Raw genomic sequence first — 22210 nt, forward strand, 5'->3', positions numbered from 1 at the left:
GAGGCGCGGTGGGGAGGAGCAGCGGGCCCGGACCCCGCTGGGGTGGGGCGAATCCTGTCCCGGCCGGTTGCCCCGGACTAGGGCAGAGGTCCAGGCCGACAGGCCTTCTTGCGGCCGTGCTGCTCTTTTGTGCCTTGAGGTTTGCCCTGGAAGCGGGCCTCGAGTTTTTGCCTCGCCTCTCTGCGAAGCAGGTCCCGGGGCTCGCGCGTGTCACCTCCCCTCAGCGCCTGCTGCCTGGAGAATCGCTGGCCTTGGTCACCGCCTAGGTAATGAGGGGAGGCAGGCGGGCAGGGGATGGTGAAGGGACCCGGGGAGCGACAGGGATCGCAGCTCGGTAGGAGTACAGAGGAAGGCTGCAAGGCCAGTCCTCGCCGCCAGAGTTGACATGGACGGCCGAACAGCGGCCGGAGTCTGCGGAAGCCCGCTCCCGCTGTGCGTGCCTCCGCACCGGGCCCCGGGCTCTCGCTTGTCCAGCGGCCGTGCCAGGTGCAGGAGCTCAGCCACCGCCGCCCCGCGCCCCCAGCTCTCACCTTTGTTGGGGCGCACAGGCCGGGCGACTTCCCAAGCTGAAGACACTCTAGCTCCAGCCCTGTCTGCTCCAAGACTTCGAAGGGACCTTTTCCCAAATTAAATGTCCAGGCGTCGTTTGTCTTCAGTGTTTACATTTAATGTCGTGTTTTCCCCTCGTAGGCTTGTTATGTCAAATACCTTTCCTCCAAACTTGATCACGATTTGTGACAGCACCTACATAGCACAGTGGTTGGCACTTCGTAAATATTTGTTGAAACCATGAGTCATGATACTAAGTTTGGAAAATTGTATTGAGCTTTGTGCATCGCTATGATCTTGGTTAAGGTTTTATGAGATTTCACCTTGAGAATTACTGTAATTTTGAAGCCTAACAAAGAGTATTGGTAGGTTTTCTGTTTTTGTTTTTGTTAGCATTTCCTGTAACAGTAGACCATTGAATGCCTAGATTATCTCAAAACATATGTATTATGTAAATACATAGCCCCTTTGGTGTCCATTTAAAGTGTTAGCCTTTCAAATGAAAGACTTTGGGTATGACTTCTATATTATGCAACGAATTAGATTATTTATAAACCTTTATTGTGGTTAGGTTTTTAAGTACAATTGCAAGGGCCTACACTGAGGTACTGCTCCGTAAACTGAGGTACTCATCAATATGTTTAGAAATACAGGCTTCTTAAATGTGTATACACACACAAATACATACACACACACATATTTTAAAGATGGGGTCTTGCTGGGCAGTGGTGGTGCACCCCTTTAATCCCAGCACTTGGGAGGCAGAGGCAGGTGGATTTCTGAGTTCGAGGCCAGCCTGGTCTACAGAGTAAGTTCCAGGACAGCCAGGGCTACACAGAGAAACCCTGTCTTGAAACCCCGCCCCCCCCCCAAAATAAAGATGGGGTCTCACTATGTTGATATCACTAGATTGCTTAGAACTCACAAAAATCAGTTTGCTTCTGTCTCTGCCTCTTGAACGCTGGAATTAAAGGCATGTTCCACCAAAGCCTCAGCAAGCTTTTTTATTTATTTTTTAAGGATTTATAATCTTAGCATAATAGCAAAAACTAATAGCAAATCTTTCATTCAACTCATTTGCCAGGTGCAATTGCTGCCTTGACCTCAAAATGTCTTGAAAAATTATCTGTTAAGAGTGTGGCATACCAAAGGTAAAACTTTGGTTTTAACCACCCCACTGGTAGTAATAGTTCTAGAAGACTGTGACCTGATTTTTTTCAAATCGTTTTGTTGTTTAAAACAACAAACTCAGTAACACCTTGCTGATACTAAGTGTAAAGCAGATACAGAATCATGGTAACCACAAAAAATAAGTTAATCACCAGACCTTTCTGCCTCAGAAAGTCAGCAGGAGGTCAGGGCCTGGTGTTAATTACTAGTGTGTGTGTGTGTGTGTGTGTAGGTGTCTTCTGGGCTCACCAGTGCCTATCCCATAGCCGCTATTCATTAAGTATGTTAATACAAACTTTCTCTGAATGGTTTCTTTCCTTATTTAGGTATTACCTTAGAATAGATTAATAAAAGTGAGCTTTTACTGGCTCACAAGCTGTGAATATTTTCACTGTTATTCAGAAGTCCCCAGCTTGCTTTTCCCACGAGCTTCAATTTTTTGTCTTAAAGTGTTGCACTTGTCTTTGTTGTTGTTTGTTTGTTTTTTGAGACAGTTCCCTTGTGTTTTCCTAGCTGTCCTGGAATTAGCTTTGTAGACCAGGCTAGCCTTGAACTCTGCCTCCTGAGTTCTGGGATTAAAGGCATGTACCACCATTGCCCCGCGCCTGTCTTTTATATCCTAGAATGTATATAAAATGTTGTTTACATTCATTTGCTCTCTGTCATCCTGGAGGATAGACAGCACAGGCATCATTGTCCTCATCTCATACCCAGCCTCCCACCCCCATGCCTTAAGTTGGCACTAATCCCTTGGCAGGTGACATGAGTAAGTTTTCCAGTCCTTCTTTTCCTTCCTCTACCTTTGGCTTGCAGAGGTTGTCCTGAGAAAATCCACTTCTTCCCTAAGCAATAAAATTGGATATTACTTTATAACATCTATGGTCTATAAAATCTTCCTTTCCTCATTTTGTTTAGCTATTTGTGGATGCCTTGATCAAGTATGGGCTTTGACTAAGATGAAATAATGACACCAGTTTCAAGAGATGTTTAGAAAGCACTAGTCACCACTAGCAAATACTGCCCTCTCTATTGAAAAAGAAAGACCCAGAAGATTTGGGTGCTCGGTTTATAGCTCCATGAACTGAAGAAATTGCCATGCAAAATTCTGAATCTATCAATGAAAATGGACGAGTTATTTGCATAATAAAAATGCATAATTTTGTGTCTGTCAGCAGTTGAGAATGTCATTTTTACATGAAAACTACAAAGTGTCTTTCTTAAGCATGTGGCAACAAGAGTTTGTTCATTTTAGCCCATTACAAACCCTGTTTCAGATTTGTGAATCCTGGACCTCAAATGAGTTAGGTGGTTAGTCAGAAATCTTTGGAGATTCTCAAAGTTTACTTGTAAATAGAGTCATTAGAGATTCTTAGGATTTATTTGTGAGTGGTACTACTTACTTAAAGAGGATCCAAAATTGCTTTCATATTTGTTCAGGGCAGAAAAAGATAGGAGAGATGTAGTAACTTGAGACTTTGGAAATAGAAACTCTCTTTTGCTTTCTGCCTTTCAGGAGCCATGTCAGAACAATGCTTTTTAAAGATACTCAGAGATGGTACTAGCATTTGTGTTAATGAGCAGCTGTCTAAATGTCTGATAAATTATGACATCTAGTTCTTCAAGGAGTTTATGTAAATCTAAATAATTTTGCTTTTGTTTTTATAGTGGGATATATCTGCAACTTGAAGGAAAGATAAAGGAAAAATCTTCTTTGGAATAGATGGGATTTTGTCACTTTCTGTGAACTAAAGCGATTCAATGTCTCTTTTGGTAAGTTTTGTTATAATTTTATACCATTGGAGTAGTTAGATCTGGAATGAAAGACACTCAGATTAAGCTCTGAGGTGCTTTGACCTGAATGACCTGTGGTCTTGAGAACAATGTGAACTCTCATTGAGTTTTGTCTTTTTCAAAATAAGTTTCTCCTATACTGGTTTTAAATATACCCACTATTCAATTCTTTGTCCCAAACCCATTTTTTTTTATCATGTATTTTTCTTAGATGCCAGACATATCTAGTTAACTATGCATTTTCTTTTAAAACTTCAAAAATTCTTTTAATAAAATTCCACATGTCCCAAGGCAGGTAAGATAGCATTTAAAAGAAACCTTTGACTTAATCAGACAAAAAAAGTTTGAATCATGACATTATGTGAGCTACAGATGGAATATATTTGTTTGTGTGCTAGATATACGGCATCTGCTTTAGATTAAGTAGCTTGTAGACTTTCTGTTATATACAACATAGTGTTTGGAAAGGGGGAGAATAATATTAAGACAGCAATCTTCCCCTTTAAACTGTGGGACCTTGGCAGGACAGACAGCATCCTCATTTAAGTTTGCTCATGGTTGCCAAAAATTAGAGCCAGTGTTCAGACTCATGCCTGACATCTACCCAGGCCGAGAGATAGAACTGTGCAGTTAGGAGACTATAGTTGTTCTTTATGGGAAAAAAATATATATATATATTTGTATAAATATATATGTATATATATTTATATACACATTTGCTTTAAATGTGTGTATCTGGAAAATATATTAAAATGCTTCATTCTTTAAAGCAAAGTCAGCAAACACTTTCTGTAAAGGCCAGAAGATGATAAAACATGCTACTCTTCTTCTGCCCTAGTAGCTCAAAAGCAGCCATCAGCAGTGTGGAAATGAATTTAAAAAAAAAAACCTAAAACCTGAATGTGAACTGGAGCAGAGCTTGTTGATCCCTGTCCTAAAGGAATGAGAAGAGTCACAGTTTTACGTCATGCTGGAGTGAGAAAAGACTGTAGTTGAGTGCTCTTCATCAGTCCTGACATCTGAATCCGAGACTCCCAGTGCGGAACTCACTTTAAAATAATTAGATCGGTCTAGCTGGAAAACACTAGTTGTTGAGAAATTTTGGTGCGTTATAAAAGAAAGAATGTGATTATTTCGAGTAACTGACAGTAGTGTTAATGGGTGGGCTTTGAGAATCACCTGATGCTGTGTTTGGTGCTCATATAAGGGAATGGTGATCAGATACTAGAGAATCATTTACTGTAAAAGTCTTTCATGTGCTTTTAACTTTTTTCTTCCTAAATAGATCAGTATCATTCCACTAATTGCTGGTGGGATAGATAACGTAGATATTACATTTCATTATGGGCAATACCTGATAGTAGAACCATGAATTGATGTTCAGGAAAATGTAAATTTTGGTAATAGAAGCAAGTCTCTTAATTTGCTTTGAGTTGAAGATGTTTGTCACCTTAAGAAACAAAATAGATTATAAATATATTCAATGTCTTCATAATTAAATAAATGGTCTAATGTAGAAAATCATGTTTCCTATATTCAAAAAGGAGTATATCTATCCGAGAAAAAGATAAAAACTATTGGAACAGCAAAATAGTTTTTAGCTTAATAGTCAGAAGATGATTATTTTTTGCCAGATATTTAGGAATTTGCCAGATTTATGAGGTGCTAAAGGACTTATAAATTAAGATCAACAGTTAAAATAGATTTATAACCTCAAGAAAAGTGAAGGCAAGGAGCAGAGGTGGCACTGAGAACAATTTTAATGGACTAACGTTACCGTCTGTGCACCTGGCTTCTTCCCTGTCCCGTCTCCATCAGTACCTCCATTTGTGTTGGTTTTTTGATTCTGCTTCCAGCCCTGGATCCTGGTCTTTTGTATACACAAGCCAGCCCTGTGTGTGTGTCCCATGCTTTTCACTTATCTCAAGTATTTCTGACTTCCAGGATTGTTTCTGTGCTTCACGAACACGAGTTGAGTCACTCAGACCTGAAAAACAGTCTGAAACCAGTATCCATCAATACTTGGTAAGAAAATGGTTGAACACAGTCAGTGCTCTTCCTTTGCCTTCTGTGATACTCTTTACTGACTCTTCTTTTTCCTACTGGTCTCCATGAGTCTGTAACTAACCTCTTCTTAACCCATTCTTTCTGAGCAGTGTCATAGATTCCTGTGGTTTCAGTTGCTGAGGTTTCACGTTGTCCTGGAGCTTTCTCGGTTGTTCTAAGAGGAACATGGTGATTACCAGACTTGCTCTTCCCTGGGCCCTGGGATTATCTACAGAATACATCTGATTAGATTGTTTTTCCAGGGTTTTTCTACTGATTTGAGTGAAACTTTAGTCTGCTTCCAAATCCTTCCATCCCCCATACATTTCACTTTGGCTAATGAAAGCGTGACTATTTCTCCTACATACTAGGAATTCTGGCATTCTCCTCATGGTGCCTGTCTTCCTACTTCTCCGTCATCTCCATGTGGCCTGTACTCTGTGCATACTTGCAGCCTTCAGTCCTGTTCCAGGATGCTCACTCATGCCGTTTTGAAGCCAATGGGTACAGTCCAAATCTCTCAGCATGATAGAGACTCTCACTGGTATTGTGTACGGCCAGTGTTTGAATTTCCTTTCTTACTGGGAATATTTTCTCCTCTCTGCTTGAAATGCCCTTGTTTCTGCCTTCCCCTGAAATTTCTCCTCATCTGTAAAGAATTGATTCCATTTTGTATCTGTAAACTCGTCCGCTAGATCCTTTTATTTAATTGTGCTGTCACCTGTCCAGGACATTTTCATGGAACACTTGTTCCTGTACTGTCTTATAGTGAGTGAGGTCCGTGTCTCTTCAAGCATAACGTGATCCCCATGGAAGGGGCACTCGTCTTACTCATCTTTGTCTGACATACTAAGCAATAGAAAGGGTTAGACTTGGTAATATATCTCTGAAATCTTTACCCCTCTTAATCTTTAATTTATACTACAAATTTTCCTATACAGTCAAATCTGCTTTGAAAATTTTGTTACAGCATAAGGTAATTCCAGTTATTTTTGCTTATAGTTTAATCTCAGGCCTGTAGTATGCATATTTTAATAAATTCTGGTGGTGGTCTTTCCTACCACTGACCATTTAAGTTCCTGATAAACACACACACACACGCACACGCACACGCACACACCCTTACCCTTCTATATTGGGGGCCAGCAAGTAGCATTACAATGAACAGCAAAAGACAAAACCTCACACAGGCCTGCCTTTAACCAGTGCCATTTTTATTCACCAAAATTCCATCTTCAAGGTACATGCCTTTACATATAGTAGGAGGTGGTCTCTAACCCTTTCTATCCTTCAGACTGAGGTGACTCAGGCACATGACTTGTCTCTGTGCTGTTACTGAGCCCACAAACTCTAGAAATTTCCATGCTAGTATCCTTCTAACCTCTAGGTTTGGACCCCTATTGTATTTTAAGTTGGATAAAAAAATCTTCAGCGACAGAAGCAGAGGCCTGACTTGAAGTTTCATGTGGAAAAGAAAACTGGATAATTCTGGGATTGAAACTGGTACCTAGAGGTTAGAGAAGTGTAGCGTATAATTATTAAAAAACAATCTATGCTAAAGCTGGCTACGCGGTCTTCCCTCCCCCACTGGGAGCTGCAAGCCTCTGTCTTCCCAGGTTCCCACAGTAAGCCTGCCACCAAACAGCTCACATTTTCCAAGCCATCCTTCCCCTGCAGCTAGCCTGCTGAGACTGGCTGCTGCTGGCTACTTAAAATGAAAACTCTAGAGCCTTATAATTTATCAGCAAGATTTATAACAGTAAATCCTCAACCCCCCAAATGCACACACAAAGAACTCAAAACTCAATTGTTATGATACAACCTGCACATCTAGATTGGACGAATGTGCCCTACATTATTCCATTGCCCTTTTATGATGTCCATAGCTACCTGTGGCTATTTCAGGCCACATGCCTCTGGTTTGTCACCCTCTCCTGTAGGTTCCATCTTGTCTCCTCACTAAAACTTTCAGCCCTGCCTTCTTTTTCCATTGCCCAATCATAGGCTCTACCTTATCAAATTAAAATTTTACCTGACCTCCTGTGTACAGACAATCCACAGAGAAGGCCTCGCTGGGTTGCTGCTTAAAAGAGCAGTATCAGTTGTCCCCTATTGGTGACCTGTAGCTTTTTGTCAGGCTGAATACTTACTGTACACTAGATTAAATGTTAGGTGAAAATGGTACAAATGTAAGGACTTTGACATCTGACATTAGTTTCCCATTATACATTATAAAACTGCTAATTATGATTTCCCATGATACTTCACTTAAGCCTGATGATGCTAAAGATATATTAGTCTAAACAGTGCAGTTAATAAGAATATGCCCCTATATTCTGGCTAAATCCAGTTTCTGACTCTGAGATAACTAAGGAGCAGACTTCAATACATGGTTTAAAAAACAAACCAGTGAACCATCTTCTGTGAAGTGTTTTTAGAGAAATCTACCAGATTTTTCTGCTTAAATTGGGCCTTTTGCATCTTCAGGAAGTCATTAAACAATCTTCTGAGATAAAGATAGTTGTTTTTAAATGTGAAATATCCCCATAGCTCATGTTTGAGCACTTGGTCCTTAGCTGGTGGTGCTGTTTGGGAAGGCTATTGAACCGATAGGAAGTAGAGCCTTGATAGGAGTCCATCCCTGGGAGGGAGCCTTGAGGTTTTATGGCCTGGCGTGGCTTAAATTTTTTCAACTCCTACTTTTAATATGGGTTCTTAAATGCTTTGCCCTCCCTTCTAGCCTATCACTGCCCAGAGGTAGTGGAAGAAAGAGTAGTAGGACACGGGGTAGTAGACCCGTTTAGAATTGGTTTTTGGAGCAAATCTAATCTGCATTGTCAGGATATATACCAGCAGTCCAGTTCAGTAGTGTCAGGATAGCAAACACAAATCAGCAGCGGTGGCACAACCCAGCAGAAACAGGAAGGCTTCCACTGAACCAGCACAAGTCAGCAGGAGTGACCAGGACCAGCAGGGACACCAGGAGAAGTTCTCTACTGTGCTTCTCTCAATGAAATAAAGATCAGCAAAAACCAAGACATGAGACCAATGAAGTTTTACAAAGTTAGCTTTGCGAGCCTGTCATTACTGTCCATTGACTCTTATTTATACTCCCTCCAAACACCATGTGTCCTCCCATGGGAAAACTCCACGGGAGTCTGTATCTGCTGACATTGTCATTCTGCCAATCCACCCGAGTCCACAAAAGCAACAAGAAGCTGCTAGAACACCACCAGAATTTTGTGTGTTTCAATCTATAAATTTACAACAAATTATGACCATTAAGTTTAAAGAATGACAAGGTGTACCAATACCATCCATATGTTGGATCCTTCTTAATATCGTGTGTCCTTTCATGTATTTGCTTTAGCTAAATATCCTCTCACCTGCGTCTGCTTCAGGGCAACACTCCTTCACATGTCTGCTCCAGCAAAACACCATCAGACACAACTGACTTTTCAAAGAGCCCATAAGTTTCCATTTCAGCCTCTTCTCCCTCTGCTCCTCACCTCTGAGGCAGTTGTGATAAGCCAGCCTCCTGCTTCTACAATCCTGCTTTTGCTGCTGCGGTAGTTCCTTTGGAACTGTAAACCAAAGTAAACCCTTTCTTCCTAAGTTAGCTTTTGTCAGGATATTCTATCAAAGCAACAGACATGAAATTAAGACACAGAGCCTGCCATAACTTTGCTTTTTAGTTCTCTAGTTGTTAAATTGCTAGGAGAAGTGAGGTTAGTTTGAGATGTGTTTCTGTCAACCCATGCTGTCTTCTTGTGATTACTGTGACATTTTCTTCATGGCTCGTATTTCCTCTGTCAATTTTATCTCAGCCTCTTCTGGGAAGAAACATCAAACTTGTTGCTTTGAAGTATTCTATTTTTTTGAAAATTTGTTCTGTTGTCAGGTATGATGGCTTGTGACTGTACTACTAACACTTGAGAGATTGCAACAGAAGAATTGCTAGAGGTTCAAGATACTCCCTAGCCAGTATCTGGGCTAAGGAGTGAAACCTTTCCTTTAAAAAAAAAGAAAGGAAGAAACAAAGAAATAAAGAAACGAAGGAAGGAAGAAAAGAGGAAGAGAAAGCAAAACTAGAGAAGGGAAGACTGGAAGTATTGGATGTACACTTGCTCTTAAGTGAGTTAGGAGTTAACTACGTGTTCATAGCAAGGCAGACTGGGGCAAGAGGAGACTTTAGGTTTTGGAGCTAGACCCTGTCTCAAAAACAACAAACAAAAACAAACCCAGCAAACAAAAAAGACCCTTGGGCTTTGAATATTTGCTTGTGACATCTGTATCTTGTTCTAAGAAGACTATTTCCGTCATGCAGGTGGGCTGATTAGCTGATCTCAGCCTTTTTATTTTATGTGTGCTTAGCCTGCATGTGTGACTGTGTGCCATATGCATGAAGTGCCTACAGAGGCCGGAAGAGACCATTGGATTGGGACTATAGTTACAGGTGTCACTCCAGTTATAGTTAGCTGCCATGTGGGTGTTGGGAATTGAACCTGTGTCCTCTAGAAGAGCAGCAAATGCTCTTAACCACTGAGCTATGTCTGCCCCCTGCCATTTTATAAGTTATGAAAATAAACTTTGGAGCTTATGTCTCTAGCGTTTTTAGCAGTCTTACAGATTGATATCACTTTAAAATTTTAAGATGTTATACACTCTTCTTTTTATTGTATTTTTTCTTTACATCTGTTTATCTGAATGCTTCCTGTTCTAAAGAAACCAAATTAACTTATGATATCATCCCACCCCAAATTGGGCTTATTTTCACTTGTATGGTAGAGTTCTCTCCCATCCCCCCTTGTGCTTCACCATAAATAAAGTGTTATCAGTCTGCTCTCAAGTTTAGGAAACATACTTGCCACTATTTAAATAACTCCATCTATTGGCTTTAAATCCACCTATTTCTCCTGATTAAAGACTTAGATATGAATGTAGTTAGCACAATTCCTCACACACAGTACTGTTGGTTCTCCACTCCCTTCCCGCCTCCTTGGCGGCGGTAACAAGATTCTTGCCACCTGCTAGCTCCTGTAAAGGCTCCTTAGTGTCCTTTAGGACACCCACATGGATATCATATTATGCCGGTAGGTTAGGGCTCCTCTTTCTGCTTCATGTGTGATATTTCACTGCTGCTATATTTAGATACAAACTTGACTCTGACTCCAGAGCACCCCCATGAGACCTCGCATTGCTGCGAGCACCTTCAGTTGGGAGGCCTGTAACACTGGGCTCCCGTCTCCTTGTTTTTCTCTTTGACCTTCTCTTACTTCATTTTATTCTATGAAAGACTTCTTCAGCTAGACTGCTAATACAGAGTGTATACCTCAGACTCAAGGCAAGAACACAAGCCTAGAATATCCCTCACAGGTTCTTGCAGTTCCTTCCTTGAACACTTATCAATTATCTATTCTTAGAACCTTCTAGAAGTTTTACTAAAAATGAAGTAGAAAGTATGTCTTGCTCTTGTTCATATGTTTTTCCTGCCTTTCTGTCTTGAGGCTGAAACCTAACATCAGTTAGCAAGTGCTAAATTCCTTCTAGATCTTAAAATATTCTTTTCAGTCACCTTCCAGTACCTTCCCGGTGACTGTCAATATTTTCTGTTGGGATAGGGTGATCAAATTGGGGGACTAATGATATTTATTCTGTTTTATTTTTATGGTGTAAACAAATGCAGGTTGATGAGCCAGCCATTTCCTGGTCCCCTCCATCTGCTAGAGCCAGTGAAGTGATATGCTCCACTAATGTCTCTCACTATGAACTGCAAGTGGAACTAGGTAATGATGCTGGACTTCACACGTCTTCAGTGTTGGAAACTGTAGCACACAGATTATTTTATAGGCATGCCTTTCTTCCTTGTCACCTACAGCATAACATTGGATTTTTTGGGGAATGGCCTGGGTTGATGTGTTTGGGAGTGAGGTGTTTGAGTACTGGGATGTCACTAGTGCTGAGTGCTTTCATTTTCTTGGTGGACTTGGAAGGGCTGGGAGGTTTAAATTTTGCTGAAGTGCATAGTGTCCAGTCCTCCTGCTTTGATTGTTGTCATGGGTTTTATGTGTGACTGCAGGAAGAGGGTTTGACGACTTGACCTCTGTTCATCTTGCACGGCACACTCCTACAGGCACACTGGTAACTGTAAAGATCACAGACCTGGAAGCCTGCACTGAGGAACGTCTGAAAGCGTTACAGGTACTAATACAAAGGAAGGAAGGGTTGGCTGTGATTTCTGTTTGAGAGGATTGTATCATCTGTAAGAAATGTTGTGTCTCCAACTGATAGTTCTGTTAAAGAAAATAAATTTAACTGAGTCATACAGTTATCAGATTGGGAAGAACACATGGAAGCAAGATGCGTTAGCTGATAGATCAAGTATATTCAGACTTTGGCAAATACTTCAAATTCTTCAAGTGAGTGGCATACAGTGTTACGTTGAAGACTGGCAACACCCTCAGTCAGTCTAGTGACAAACAGGAAAGGACAGGAGTTTCTTTTCTATCGTTTAAGAAAAATTAACCTCAGAACTGGTAAATTTTAGTGGGATTATATTTCAGGCATATACAATTACTTTGTTGTTCCTAATAATTTTTTTGTACAAAGGGGAAATTTATTTTACTCTTGTCTCAAATTCTAAAATATTTATATGAGGGTGAGGAGATGTCTCAGCAAGTGAAGGTGCTTATTCCAAACCTCATGACCTGAGTTTGACCTCTGGAGCCCACATGATGAGAAAGAGAAGCAATTCCTGCAAGATGCCTCTAACCTCCACCTGTAGACTGTGTCATGTGCGTGTCCCTCCCCAGCAAATAAGTAAATAAATGTAAAAACATCTTTAAAACAGGCAGGCAGGCAGGCAGGCAGGCAGGTAGATAGCATATCGGGGGAAGATTGGGAGAAACTGTGCCAGAATATTACAGTGGTTCTCTCCATGATTTCCCTGGCCTGTGTGCTTCCTTCACTGTATGCTTCTGGACAAGCAGAATGCTTTCTGACATTTTAAAAGTACCTTATAAACTACAAGTCAGTGTCATGTGTTTTCTGGAGCAGCTATGACATTTAGAAGCAGAAGCTAACATGCTTCCTTGGGTATTAGGCACAATCACTGCTTATTGAGAAAGAAAAAGGTGACGTTTAAACCTCTTTTCTCTTGTACATTTATCCTAGAGAGCGGTGATTTTATCTCACTTTTTCCAACATCCCAATATTACAACTTATTGGACGGTTTTTACTGTTGGCAGCTGGCTTTGGGTTATTTCTCCATTTATGGCCTATGGTAAGAAAATGGTTTTAAGTAAAAAAACTAATTGTTTAACATGGGTGGTATCATTGTAAACATGTAGTGAGCTATGTGTCTATCATTCTCTACTTTTAATTTGTAGATTTAGTGGACAGTTCTAGATTTCATACTATATTCTGCTTTTTCTCTTTTTGAGTAGAATGGGGATGGTGATCCACCAACTGCCGTTGATTCTCTAAAAGCGCTGCTCTCCCTCAGCTCCCTTCTCTCTCTGACTAGAGAGTAGCTGTTGTTGGGCAGGCAGAGATCGGTTCCCCACCTCAGCACACTGTCCTTGCCTCTGCTTCACTGTCCTATGAACTGCTGTCAGGGAATTGTAGACACCAGGTGTGTGCCCAGCTTCCTTCCTGTGCTTCTTAGAGGAGGAAGTCACTCACGCTTTCTGTTCTGATAAGCCTAGGTGCTTAACTACTCACTGTTCAGTAACTGTGCTAAACAAACCACAGTGGATTCCAGAACAAACCACAGTGGATTCCAGAGCTTCAGTCTTCAGAGCAGCTCGTGTGAATTACCTCTAGATTTAAAATATCACATTTACACATTTTTATTCAACACTGAAAAATACTGTTTTAAAACGTCACTAAAAGGAGTGTATGTGTGTTGCGTGTGTGTGTGGTGTCAGTGTGGTTGACATACAGGGCCTTGAGCAGGGTACACAAATGCTCTGCCTCTTATATTTATATTCCCAGCCCCTCCAAAAAAAAAAAATAACAAGGAAGGAGCAAGAGGGGGCTGGGAACCAAGGATTAGGATTAAAGATTTCTAGCCAGGTCTGGTGGCACAGTGGCTCAAAACTATAAGCTACTTAGGAAGCTGAGATGAAAGGAACACAAGTCAAGCCTGCCTGAGCTATAGACTAAGTTCAAGGCCAACCTCAGCAACTTAAATGTGATTCTACTTTAAAATTAAAAATGGAGAGAGAGCTGGGGATATAGCACAGTAGTAGCATGTATGGGGTTCTAGATTCAAGCCTCAGTTCTATTTTGTGATGGTGATGTGATGGTGATGATTGGTGATGATAATGGTGATGGGATGATGATAGTGATTTTGGTGATTATGGTGATTGTGATCATGGTGATGATTCTTGAAGGGAAATTGTATTTGCATGGGAAATTGGCTATACTCAAAAAATAAGAGATGTTTGTGTGCTTATGGTTGAAAAGAATATTTAAAGCATAGTTGAAAGTAAAATCATTAAGAGTTCATCTGAATACATCTGGGCTTTCTTTCAGGTTCAGCAAGTCAGCTCCTAAAGACCTACTTTCCTGATGGAATGAGTGAAACTTTAATAAGAAACATTCTCTTTGGAGCAATACGAGGGTTGAACTATCTGCACAAAAATGGCTGTATCCATAGGTATTTGCTTATTTACAGTGTACACAAATGAAAGAATTTTAAAAGAAGTTATCCAGGGAAACTTTTGTAAAGAGCAGTAAAGTGTTAGAAAAGGAGGGATAAGAAATAAATGAAAATTGAAGAAGATAACCAGTAGATATCTAACCAGTAGATGACAGTGGTGCCTACCACTCCTGTCAGTTCACCAGAACTGTTCACGCCACAGTGTGCATGCTGGGGTGGGAGGGTGGAGAGCATGTCGTAGTGGGGGGAGGGGGGGCTCACATGCCCAGGTGATCAGCTGGGATTTTTTTTTTTGAAAATACATCTTTAGCTACTTTGCAGCTTATGTCCTGTTTCTATCTTGTGTGAATTTTAACAGTCCTTTCTTCTGAGTGCTCTTCAGTCCTGCAGAGTGCCATACTAAGTACCAGTTCTCACTGTGCTCCTCTGGGATCTTGTGTTTCATTGTAGATTAATTTTGAGTGGACTTGCTTGTTGGTTTTGTCTCGTGCTCGCTGCTGAGTTGTTTGTCAGCAGCGTTCTGACCGAAGATTCCAAGTTGAATGTATTCAAATGGAGGTTTTCCTCACCTTACCAGATTACTGGCTGTCCCACTCTGCTAGTGTCCAAATGTAGTGTTTTAGATGGAAAAACAAGGCTCTTGCATCACCTATAGGCCAGTTAAAGGAACTTTAATATGACATATCTCTATAAGTGATGGTATCCCACAGAGACTTCTGTCATATTTCATTTAACCTCGAATAATAACTGCAAGCTTCAGTGCATTCTCAAGTAGCAAAACTAATCATTTCCTTGTGACATTCCCTCTGTTCTGGTACTATATTAAGTACCTAAGGAGTTCCTTGACTCCTTGAAAATGTGATGTATTTTAAGTTCAAACACTGCTGTTTTATAAAGGGTATTGACTTTCCTAGGGAATATAAGGATATGTTCTCACCAGACTTTTATTCATTCTTCATTGGCCAGATTCCTAGTACTTAGGATTGTTTCTTTTTGTTCTAGGAGTTTTAAAGCCAGCCATATCCTCATTTCTGGTGATGGCCTGGTGACCCTCTCTGGCCTGTCCCATCTGCATAGTTTGGTTAAGCACGGACAAAGGCATAGGGCTGTGTTTGATTTCCCACAGTTCAGCACATCAGTGCAGCCGTGGCTGAGTCCAGAGCTCCTGAGACAGGTCAGCTGTGGCTACTGCTCTTGTGTCTGTGCGTCTCAAATGTCTTTGAGTTTGATTAAAGGACAGTTGTGTCCTTGGTTTTTTGGTGAATGGCTGCCACAAGACCTTTTCTCTTCTCACACTTGTGTTAGGAATTTATACTGTGAAAGCGTGTATCAGGTAGATCTTGATTTTGTGCTTTGGGGGTTCTTTTCCATTGCTCCCCGCCCTTTATCAACAGACACTGTATACCACTGTGCTATTTGAACTAAGGCTTCCCATTGTGCTTACAGGATTTACATGGATATAATGTGAAGTCAGATATTTACAGTGTTGGAATCACAGCATGTGAATTGGCCAGTGGGCAGGTACCTTTCCAGGACATGCATAGGACTCAGGTAATACTCCTGAACTCAACTGTGACAGCTTTCTTAGGTCTAGATAACTTCCATTGAACATGTTTGTTGTAGACTCTAGAGCTTTATTAGCATTTTTGTATACATTTTACCTATAGATATTTTCCTTTCTCCTAGATGCTATTACAGAAACTGAAAGGTCCTCCATATAGCCCACTGGATGTCAGTATTTTTCCTCAGTCAGACTCTAGAATGAGAAATTCCCAATCAGGAGTAGACTCTGGGATTGGAGAGAGTGTGCTTGTCTCCACTGGAACTCACACAGTCAACAGTGACCGTCTCCACACGCCGCCGTCTACAAAAACACTCTCTCCTGCCTTTTTTAGCTTGGTGCAGCTGTGTTTGCAGCAAGATCCTGAGAAAAGGTAATACTGCTCATCTCTAACTAGCACAAAACATATGTGCTTCTCATCTTATAGTAGTTTTATGATATTACCCTTCCCATAAAATTCACATATTATTACCAAAAACTTAAGCTGGAGAATGTCAGTGCTAAGAACAAGTCAAAGTGATAAGCAAATCTGAAGCTCAGCTGGGCTTCTTTCTTTGCCATGCTCTTCCCAGCCAAGCTGCCTGTGCCATACCCAGCTGATTTGCCGTGTACAAGTCAGTTTTTAGTGTGTCTGTTAAGGCACCTTTGGAAGAAGTATAAAACAGTTTTGTGTGTATACACACACACACATACACACACAAACACAAACATGCCACTTACACACATTTTCTGATGTTGGGTTTTATTTTCTAATAACTTTTTCAAAAATTTCAGGCCATCAGCAAGCAGTTTGTTGTCCCATGTATTCTTCAAGCAGGTGAGCTGGTCCATTATCCGTTGTTTTAAATATTTTATAATATGACTTTTAAAAGCCTTTATTTAATTGACTTCATGAGACATTTGGGTTACAAAGAATTTTACTAATAATTTTCCTACAAAATAGAATTAAAGTAAGAACATGTTTTTAGTTGTTAATTTTTGGCTCATTTTAGTGTGTGTGTGTACATAGTGTATGTTCATGCATATGTCATAAGTACACTTGTGGTAGCCACTCTCTCGCTCTCTTGAGTGGACCCTAGGATAGAGCTCAGGTTTTCAAGTGTAGGCCTGAAACACCCTTGGCACCTCTGCCTGTTGAGCCATCTGATGGCCCTAATTATAGAACACCTAAAAAAAATTTTATTCTTAAAAAAGAAAAGAAGTAAAAGCATCATATCATGTTACACCCCCTATATTATCATCAACTTAAAACTTGTGTCTGTCTTACCCAGAAATAATGATGGAGCAGAATAATTCAGCTTAAGAATTAGATAATTTAGCTTTTAGCCTTTGTTTTTCTCTGATTGTCAGAATTAGAAGCATTTATAAGGAAAAGACCTAAAAATAATTTTAAAGTTTTATAATTTCTTTAAAAGTTATTTATTGCTTATAAAGTTTGTGTTGAGTCTCTGTACCCACATCACTGTTTGACGTCTCTTTAACAGATGAAGGAACAAACCCAAGACTCCATACTCTCACTGCTGCCACCTGCCTACAACAGGCCAGCAGCGGCACTGCCACCAGTGTCGCCGTGGAGCCAGCTGGAATTCCAGTTTGCTGATGACAAAGACCCAGACTGGGAATTCTAGGGTTGCCAAATCATTTCATGTCCTCTATACTTGACAGCCTCTCCTTGCTGCTTGTCTTCTGTCTTGTTAGGTACAAATGACAAATCTATACTTGAAAATACAGTTGGTGCACTGGAGAACTGATCAGTTAAACCACTCTGTTCATGGGGCATGGATTTACCCTCTCTGCCCAGATCAGAGCACCCGCACGACTTCACTGCCCAGCTCAGCTAGTGTCAGCTCGCTCTTCCTCCTCCCCCCCTTTCTCTTCTCTCCTCTCCTCTCCCCTCTCCTCTCCTCTCCCCTCTCCTCTCCCCTCCCCTCCCCTCCCCTCTCCCTCCCCTTCCCTCTCTCCTCTCCTCTCCTCTCCTCTCCTCTCCTCTCCTCTCCTCTCCTCTCTCTCTCTCTCTCTCTCCTGTCTCTCTCTCCTCTCTCTCCTCTCCTCCCTGTCTCTCCTCTCTCCTCTCAACTCTCCTCTTCTCTCCCTCTCTTCTCCCTCTCCATCTCCCCTCCCCTCCTCTCCTTTTCTTTCCTTTTATTTCTTTTCCACTTTCTAAGCTGTGACTGGTACTTTCTGGATCTCAGTGAAACTTTTGAGCTGGTTAATTTTCTTCTGCATTTTTCTGTTCTCTGAGGAATGAAACCTTCCTTAGAGGACAGTGCTTCTAGAACATCTTTTCTTCCGGATTCACTAGCCTTTTTGATCAGCTATTGTAAGATAAACAGGCTGGTTTATTCTGGTACAAAGTCCTTTTTTTGGAGAAGGGAAAATGTTTGTACTATCCCTTATGGCAACATCAAACTGAGCCTTGCTCATATTAAATAATTCACTTGAACTAAAAAGAGAAGATGTAGTTTGCATTTTAAAAGGGAGGGGGCTAACATAACACTTTTCTACCTGTGTAAATTATAGATCATTAATTCATGCACCCTGTGGGAGCTCAATAAAAATGTATTAAGTTGAACATATCTTTTATATATTTTGTGTGGCCTAACAAAGCTAGGACACAGATTCTAATTTGGTTTGCTGAGAGAATCTTTTTTTTTAAACATAATTTACATAACATAGTAAACTGCAGGCAATCTTGAGTAGCTCTTAGAGACAGATGGCGTTCTGGCCTTTTATGTGCTTGTTCCTGTAGGGGGTGAATCTTTAAGTTAGCGGTATTACCTCCCTAGCAGGAGATGTTGTGTGTTTTAGTTATATTTTGTTGTTATGATAAAATACCACAATCAAAAGAGTTGCAGAGGGCTACTTGTCCATAATGACAGAGAAGACAGCGGGGGCAGAGAGCTAAGATAGTCTATCTCAGCTACATCACAACAAGCAGAGAGGGGGAACTAGGACTGGGGCAAGACTACAAACTCTCAGAGCACCCTCTGCAGCATACTTCCTCCAGCAGGGCAGAGAACATCACCAAAAAGGTGATTAGCAACACCAACTAGGTGTTCAGATACATGAGCCCATAGGGCACATTTTTCATCCAAACTAGTACAGTGTCTCAAAAATGGTTTGTAACTGAACTTGAAATAAATTGGGGTCTATGTCAGTTGTTTTCCGTAATCTATATGACTATATAGATTGGAACTTAATCAAAGTGACTATATTACATTGGAAGTTATTGTAAAATGATTGTCTTAAGACCAAATAGGCAGTTTGAAGCAATTCTGTTCATGTCTATTGGCTATACCTCTGCCTCAAGTATGAATGTTAGGGCTTCTCTATCAACACAGCTGTCAAGACCTGCTGAGGTGGGAAGTGGAGGTGAGAGAAATTATAGTGGGCCATAGATGGGGGAGAGGACAGGGCCACTGAGCACTGAGAGCAGCTGCCATAGAGGGGGAGAGGACAGGGCCACTGAGCACTGAGAGCAGCAGTGGGAGTTGTCATCCCACTCCGTGCCTTAGCATCTCCCAATCTGAGAAGGTCCTGCATGTGTAAAATGCCAAAGGTAGACGGGGTTGTCATGAAATGTTGCCTGTCAGAGCTCCTACAGTAGGTGTATTAGGACTTGGCTCATGAGATTATGGAGGCTGACAAGCTTCAAGGTCTGCCAGATGAGCTAATGACCAAGGGCTGACAGTAAAGTTCTAGCCTAAAAGCTATCAGGCTTTATCTAGGCTAAGACAGTGTTGAGTTTGAGTCCAGTGGCTATGAAAAGCTAACTCCATGTTCAAAGTTGGGCAGGAGGGTTATGTTATTGGGGGATGTTATTAGAGATAATAATAGCATTTGATTAGGGAAAACTTCAAAGATATCCATGGTAAAATGTTTTAGAAATACTGCTTGCGAGTGACAATGTTGTCATAAAACTTCAGTGGGGTACAGGAATTTGAGATTTCCATCTAGGAAATACGTCTTTGCTAAAGCCAGACCAGTGGTTTTCCTCCTTACCATTGACCAGTGGCCTGCTACCTCTCAATTCTTTTCTTCACTCTCCTCTGCTTCACTGCAACTATATTTCTTCTGCTTACCTTGTTCCTCTGGCATCTAGGGCAGAAACAGCTAGGATGTCTTTTGTTCTGAGCTGGGGAGCTGGGTCTCACAGTGACCTCACCTCTGGTTCTCCTGGCGGCAGCTGCCTCTTCCTTTGCTGAAGTCTTTGGGAGCACTGGGAGCACTTCTTGTTTTTACTAGCTTTGGGCCTTTCTCACTGCTTCTTTTGGCTTCTGAGCCTGGACCCATCATTCAATAAAATAAGTCCCTGCATTCTTTCTCCCTGGAAGAGCAGTACATGATATTAAAATGAACAAAAGTTCTGTCAGCTCAGAGAACTATAGACTATTGAATCTAGAAATATAACTAGCTCAAAGTAAAGTTTCTTTGCTGAGCATAGACAGATGCAAATGGAGAACTAGCAAACTAGGCGGTCGCAGTAACCAAGTGCCACAAATGCTGAGGAACTTAAAGACTACTTCACCCCAAAAGAGGAGCCACTGGGGTGCAAAACTTTGCCTATGAGCAACAACTGAATATACATTTTTTTAGTATGTTCTGGAAGGTTTATAAACAAAAACACGTTTACGTAGAATGTTTATTTTTCACTTTAATTATAACAAAATGGTCTAACAAGATGAAATTTAGTTGCTGACTTCTATCACACAAGGATAGATCTCCAAACCATTTTGTTAATGGAAAAATTATAGTCTGACTGGTGGCCTCACATATCATTCTGCAGTGTCTAGCATCTGGATAATCTCACTAATGAGTGGACGCTTTTCAATATCCTCTTTTAATTTTCGTTTGGATCGCATTTTACGGATTTCATACTCTGGGGTGGCATGTAAGTGAACTAAGCCCGCTGAAACCATCCGAGGACTTGCAAATTTCCAGGCGGCACTTTCTCGTCGTTTGTTAGGCTCTGGAGCAGTGTATGGTCGTGCACAGTGTTTTGCCTGATTATGGGAATCATCTGGACTCTTGCCTAAAAGTCTTGCTCTTGATTTTGATTTTTTAGGACATTTAACTGAGGGTGCATGTAAATCGTCGAATCTATCCAAACAATCCTAAATATTGAAACAAAACATCAAATTGGTAAGTTAGGCTTCTTAAAAACACATTGTTTCATTATAAGGACTCTTTGTAATAGCAACAGTTAAGAAATGAATGCCCTGATATCTCCTAGGCAGTTCCAATGCTGCTCTGTACCCAGCACTTGCCACTAGATACTCTCTTACAAGTCATATTTAAAAAACAAACGAACAAACAAACAAACCAAACCAAAAAAAAAAAAACCTTCATCTTTTTAGAAGACTTGCTGCTTCAAAAGTGTAAAAGATATGAAACTGAGACTCAGACATACTTAAAGAGCTGTCCTCTAGTGTCAGACTCAGGCAAAGCTGGTCAGCCTAGTCTATAGTTCTTCTAGTCCAAAATATCTTTCCCATGGCCTCACATATAAATTATCAATATTGATATTTTACTTTTATAGCATCTAAACTTGTATTGATCAGTCTATACAAGTTAATTTAATAACCATCTTAGTATATGTATTCATATATATATGCACATAGGTACAGTATAACATTCAAGAATATGATTGTAATATTTGTTTCTATGGGACTTAATCTCAGTATATAGTCTGAGCTGGCTCTTACTCAATCTTCCTGTCTCAATCTTAGAATCCTATTAGGATTCTAAGTGTATATCACCATCCCAGCTTGATTATTATGTTTATATTAAAAATAATTTGCAGCCTGGGCTGTGGTAGCACATGCCTATAGTCCTAGCACTCAGAAGGCAGAGGCAGGTAGATCTCTGAGCTCCAGACCATCCTGGTCTATAGAGCAAGTTCCAGGATAGCCAGGGCTACACAGAGAAACCGACTCAAAAAACCAAAATAGGCCAGGTGGTGGTGGCACACGCCTTTAATCCCAGCACTTGGGAAGCAGAGGCAGGTGGATTTCTGAGTTCGAGGCCAGCCTGGTCTACAGAGTGAGTTCCAGGACAGCCAGGGCTGTACAGAGAAACCCTGTCTCAAAAAGAAGAAAAAAACCAAAATAGTAATAATACCAAAATATATAAAAATTATTATGTATTATGTCATATATAACATAAACATTAATAAATATATAAGTATATTATAGTTTTATTATATATGATTTGGGTTTTATAATTTTAACAATAATATTATCATTTGCAAAGTATAGTCCCATCACTCAGAGGGTAGAGGAAGGAGGCTTACCATGAGTTCAAGAACACCAAAATAACAAGAGGGGAAAAGTAACAGTTCTCCTCTTAATACATTTTGTGGCTTTATTTTAAAATAAACATATGAAGATCTACATGTACCCCCTAAAAGGGTATGGTGCTGTTAGGTA

At 40.7% G+C, this 22210-nt stretch overlaps 2 protein-coding genes across 3 annotated transcripts in view; one reads left to right on the forward strand and one right to left on the reverse strand.

The window, feature by feature from the left end:
* Nucleotides 1-89: 89 nt before the first annotated feature.
* Nucleotides 90-17731, forward strand: Stradb (STE20 related adaptor beta). 2 transcript variants are annotated; one of them, XM_028765676.1, is made up of 12 exons: nucleotides 90-266; nucleotides 3385-3489; nucleotides 5455-5535; nucleotides 11243-11342; nucleotides 11636-11757; nucleotides 12730-12838; nucleotides 14095-14218; nucleotides 15224-15395; nucleotides 15668-15772; nucleotides 15908-16155; nucleotides 16557-16599; nucleotides 17267-17731. In XM_028765676.1, the coding sequence occupies exons 2-12, from the start codon at nucleotides 3478-3480 to the stop codon at nucleotides 17408-17410; spliced, it is 1260 nt and encodes a 419-aa protein (XP_028621509.1). In that variant the 5' UTR covers nucleotides 90-266; nucleotides 3385-3477; the 3' UTR covers nucleotides 17411-17731. The 2 variants fall into 2 exon arrangements, with proteins under 2 accessions (XP_028621509.1, XP_028621510.1); XM_028765677.1 differs by having other exon boundaries at nucleotides 11690-11757.
* A 2826-nt stretch (nucleotides 17732-20557) lies between these two features.
* Nucleotides 20558-22210, reverse strand: part of C2cd6 (C2 calcium dependent domain containing 6) — an 87853-nt gene continuing 86200 nt past the window's right edge. The window contains exon 19 of the mRNA XM_028765731.1: nucleotides 20558-20896. Coding sequence (XP_028621564.1) covers nucleotides 20558-20896 — 339 coding nt within the window. The remainder of the gene's footprint in view (nucleotides 20897-22210) is intronic.

This window comes from Grammomys surdaster, unplaced genomic scaffold (genome assembly GCF_004785775.1).
Source record: "Grammomys surdaster isolate TR1022 unplaced genomic scaffold, NIH_TR_1.0 165, whole genome shotgun sequence".
Classification (NCBI taxonomy): domain Eukaryota; kingdom Metazoa; phylum Chordata; class Mammalia; order Rodentia; family Muridae; genus Grammomys; species Grammomys surdaster.

What these genes read in the sequence shown, in the direction of transcription:
- Stradb (XM_028765676.1), top strand. An exon ending in AAAAATGGCTGTATCCATAG is followed by an intron (nt 14,219 to 15,223) that starts GTATTTGCTTAT and finishes TTTTTGTTCTAG; the next exon opens with GAGTTTTAAAGCCAGCCATA. An exon ending in CCCATGTATTCTTCAAGCAG is followed by an intron (nt 16,600 to 17,266) that starts GTGAGCTGGTCC and finishes TCTCTTTAACAG; the next exon opens with ATGAAGGAACAAACCCAAGA.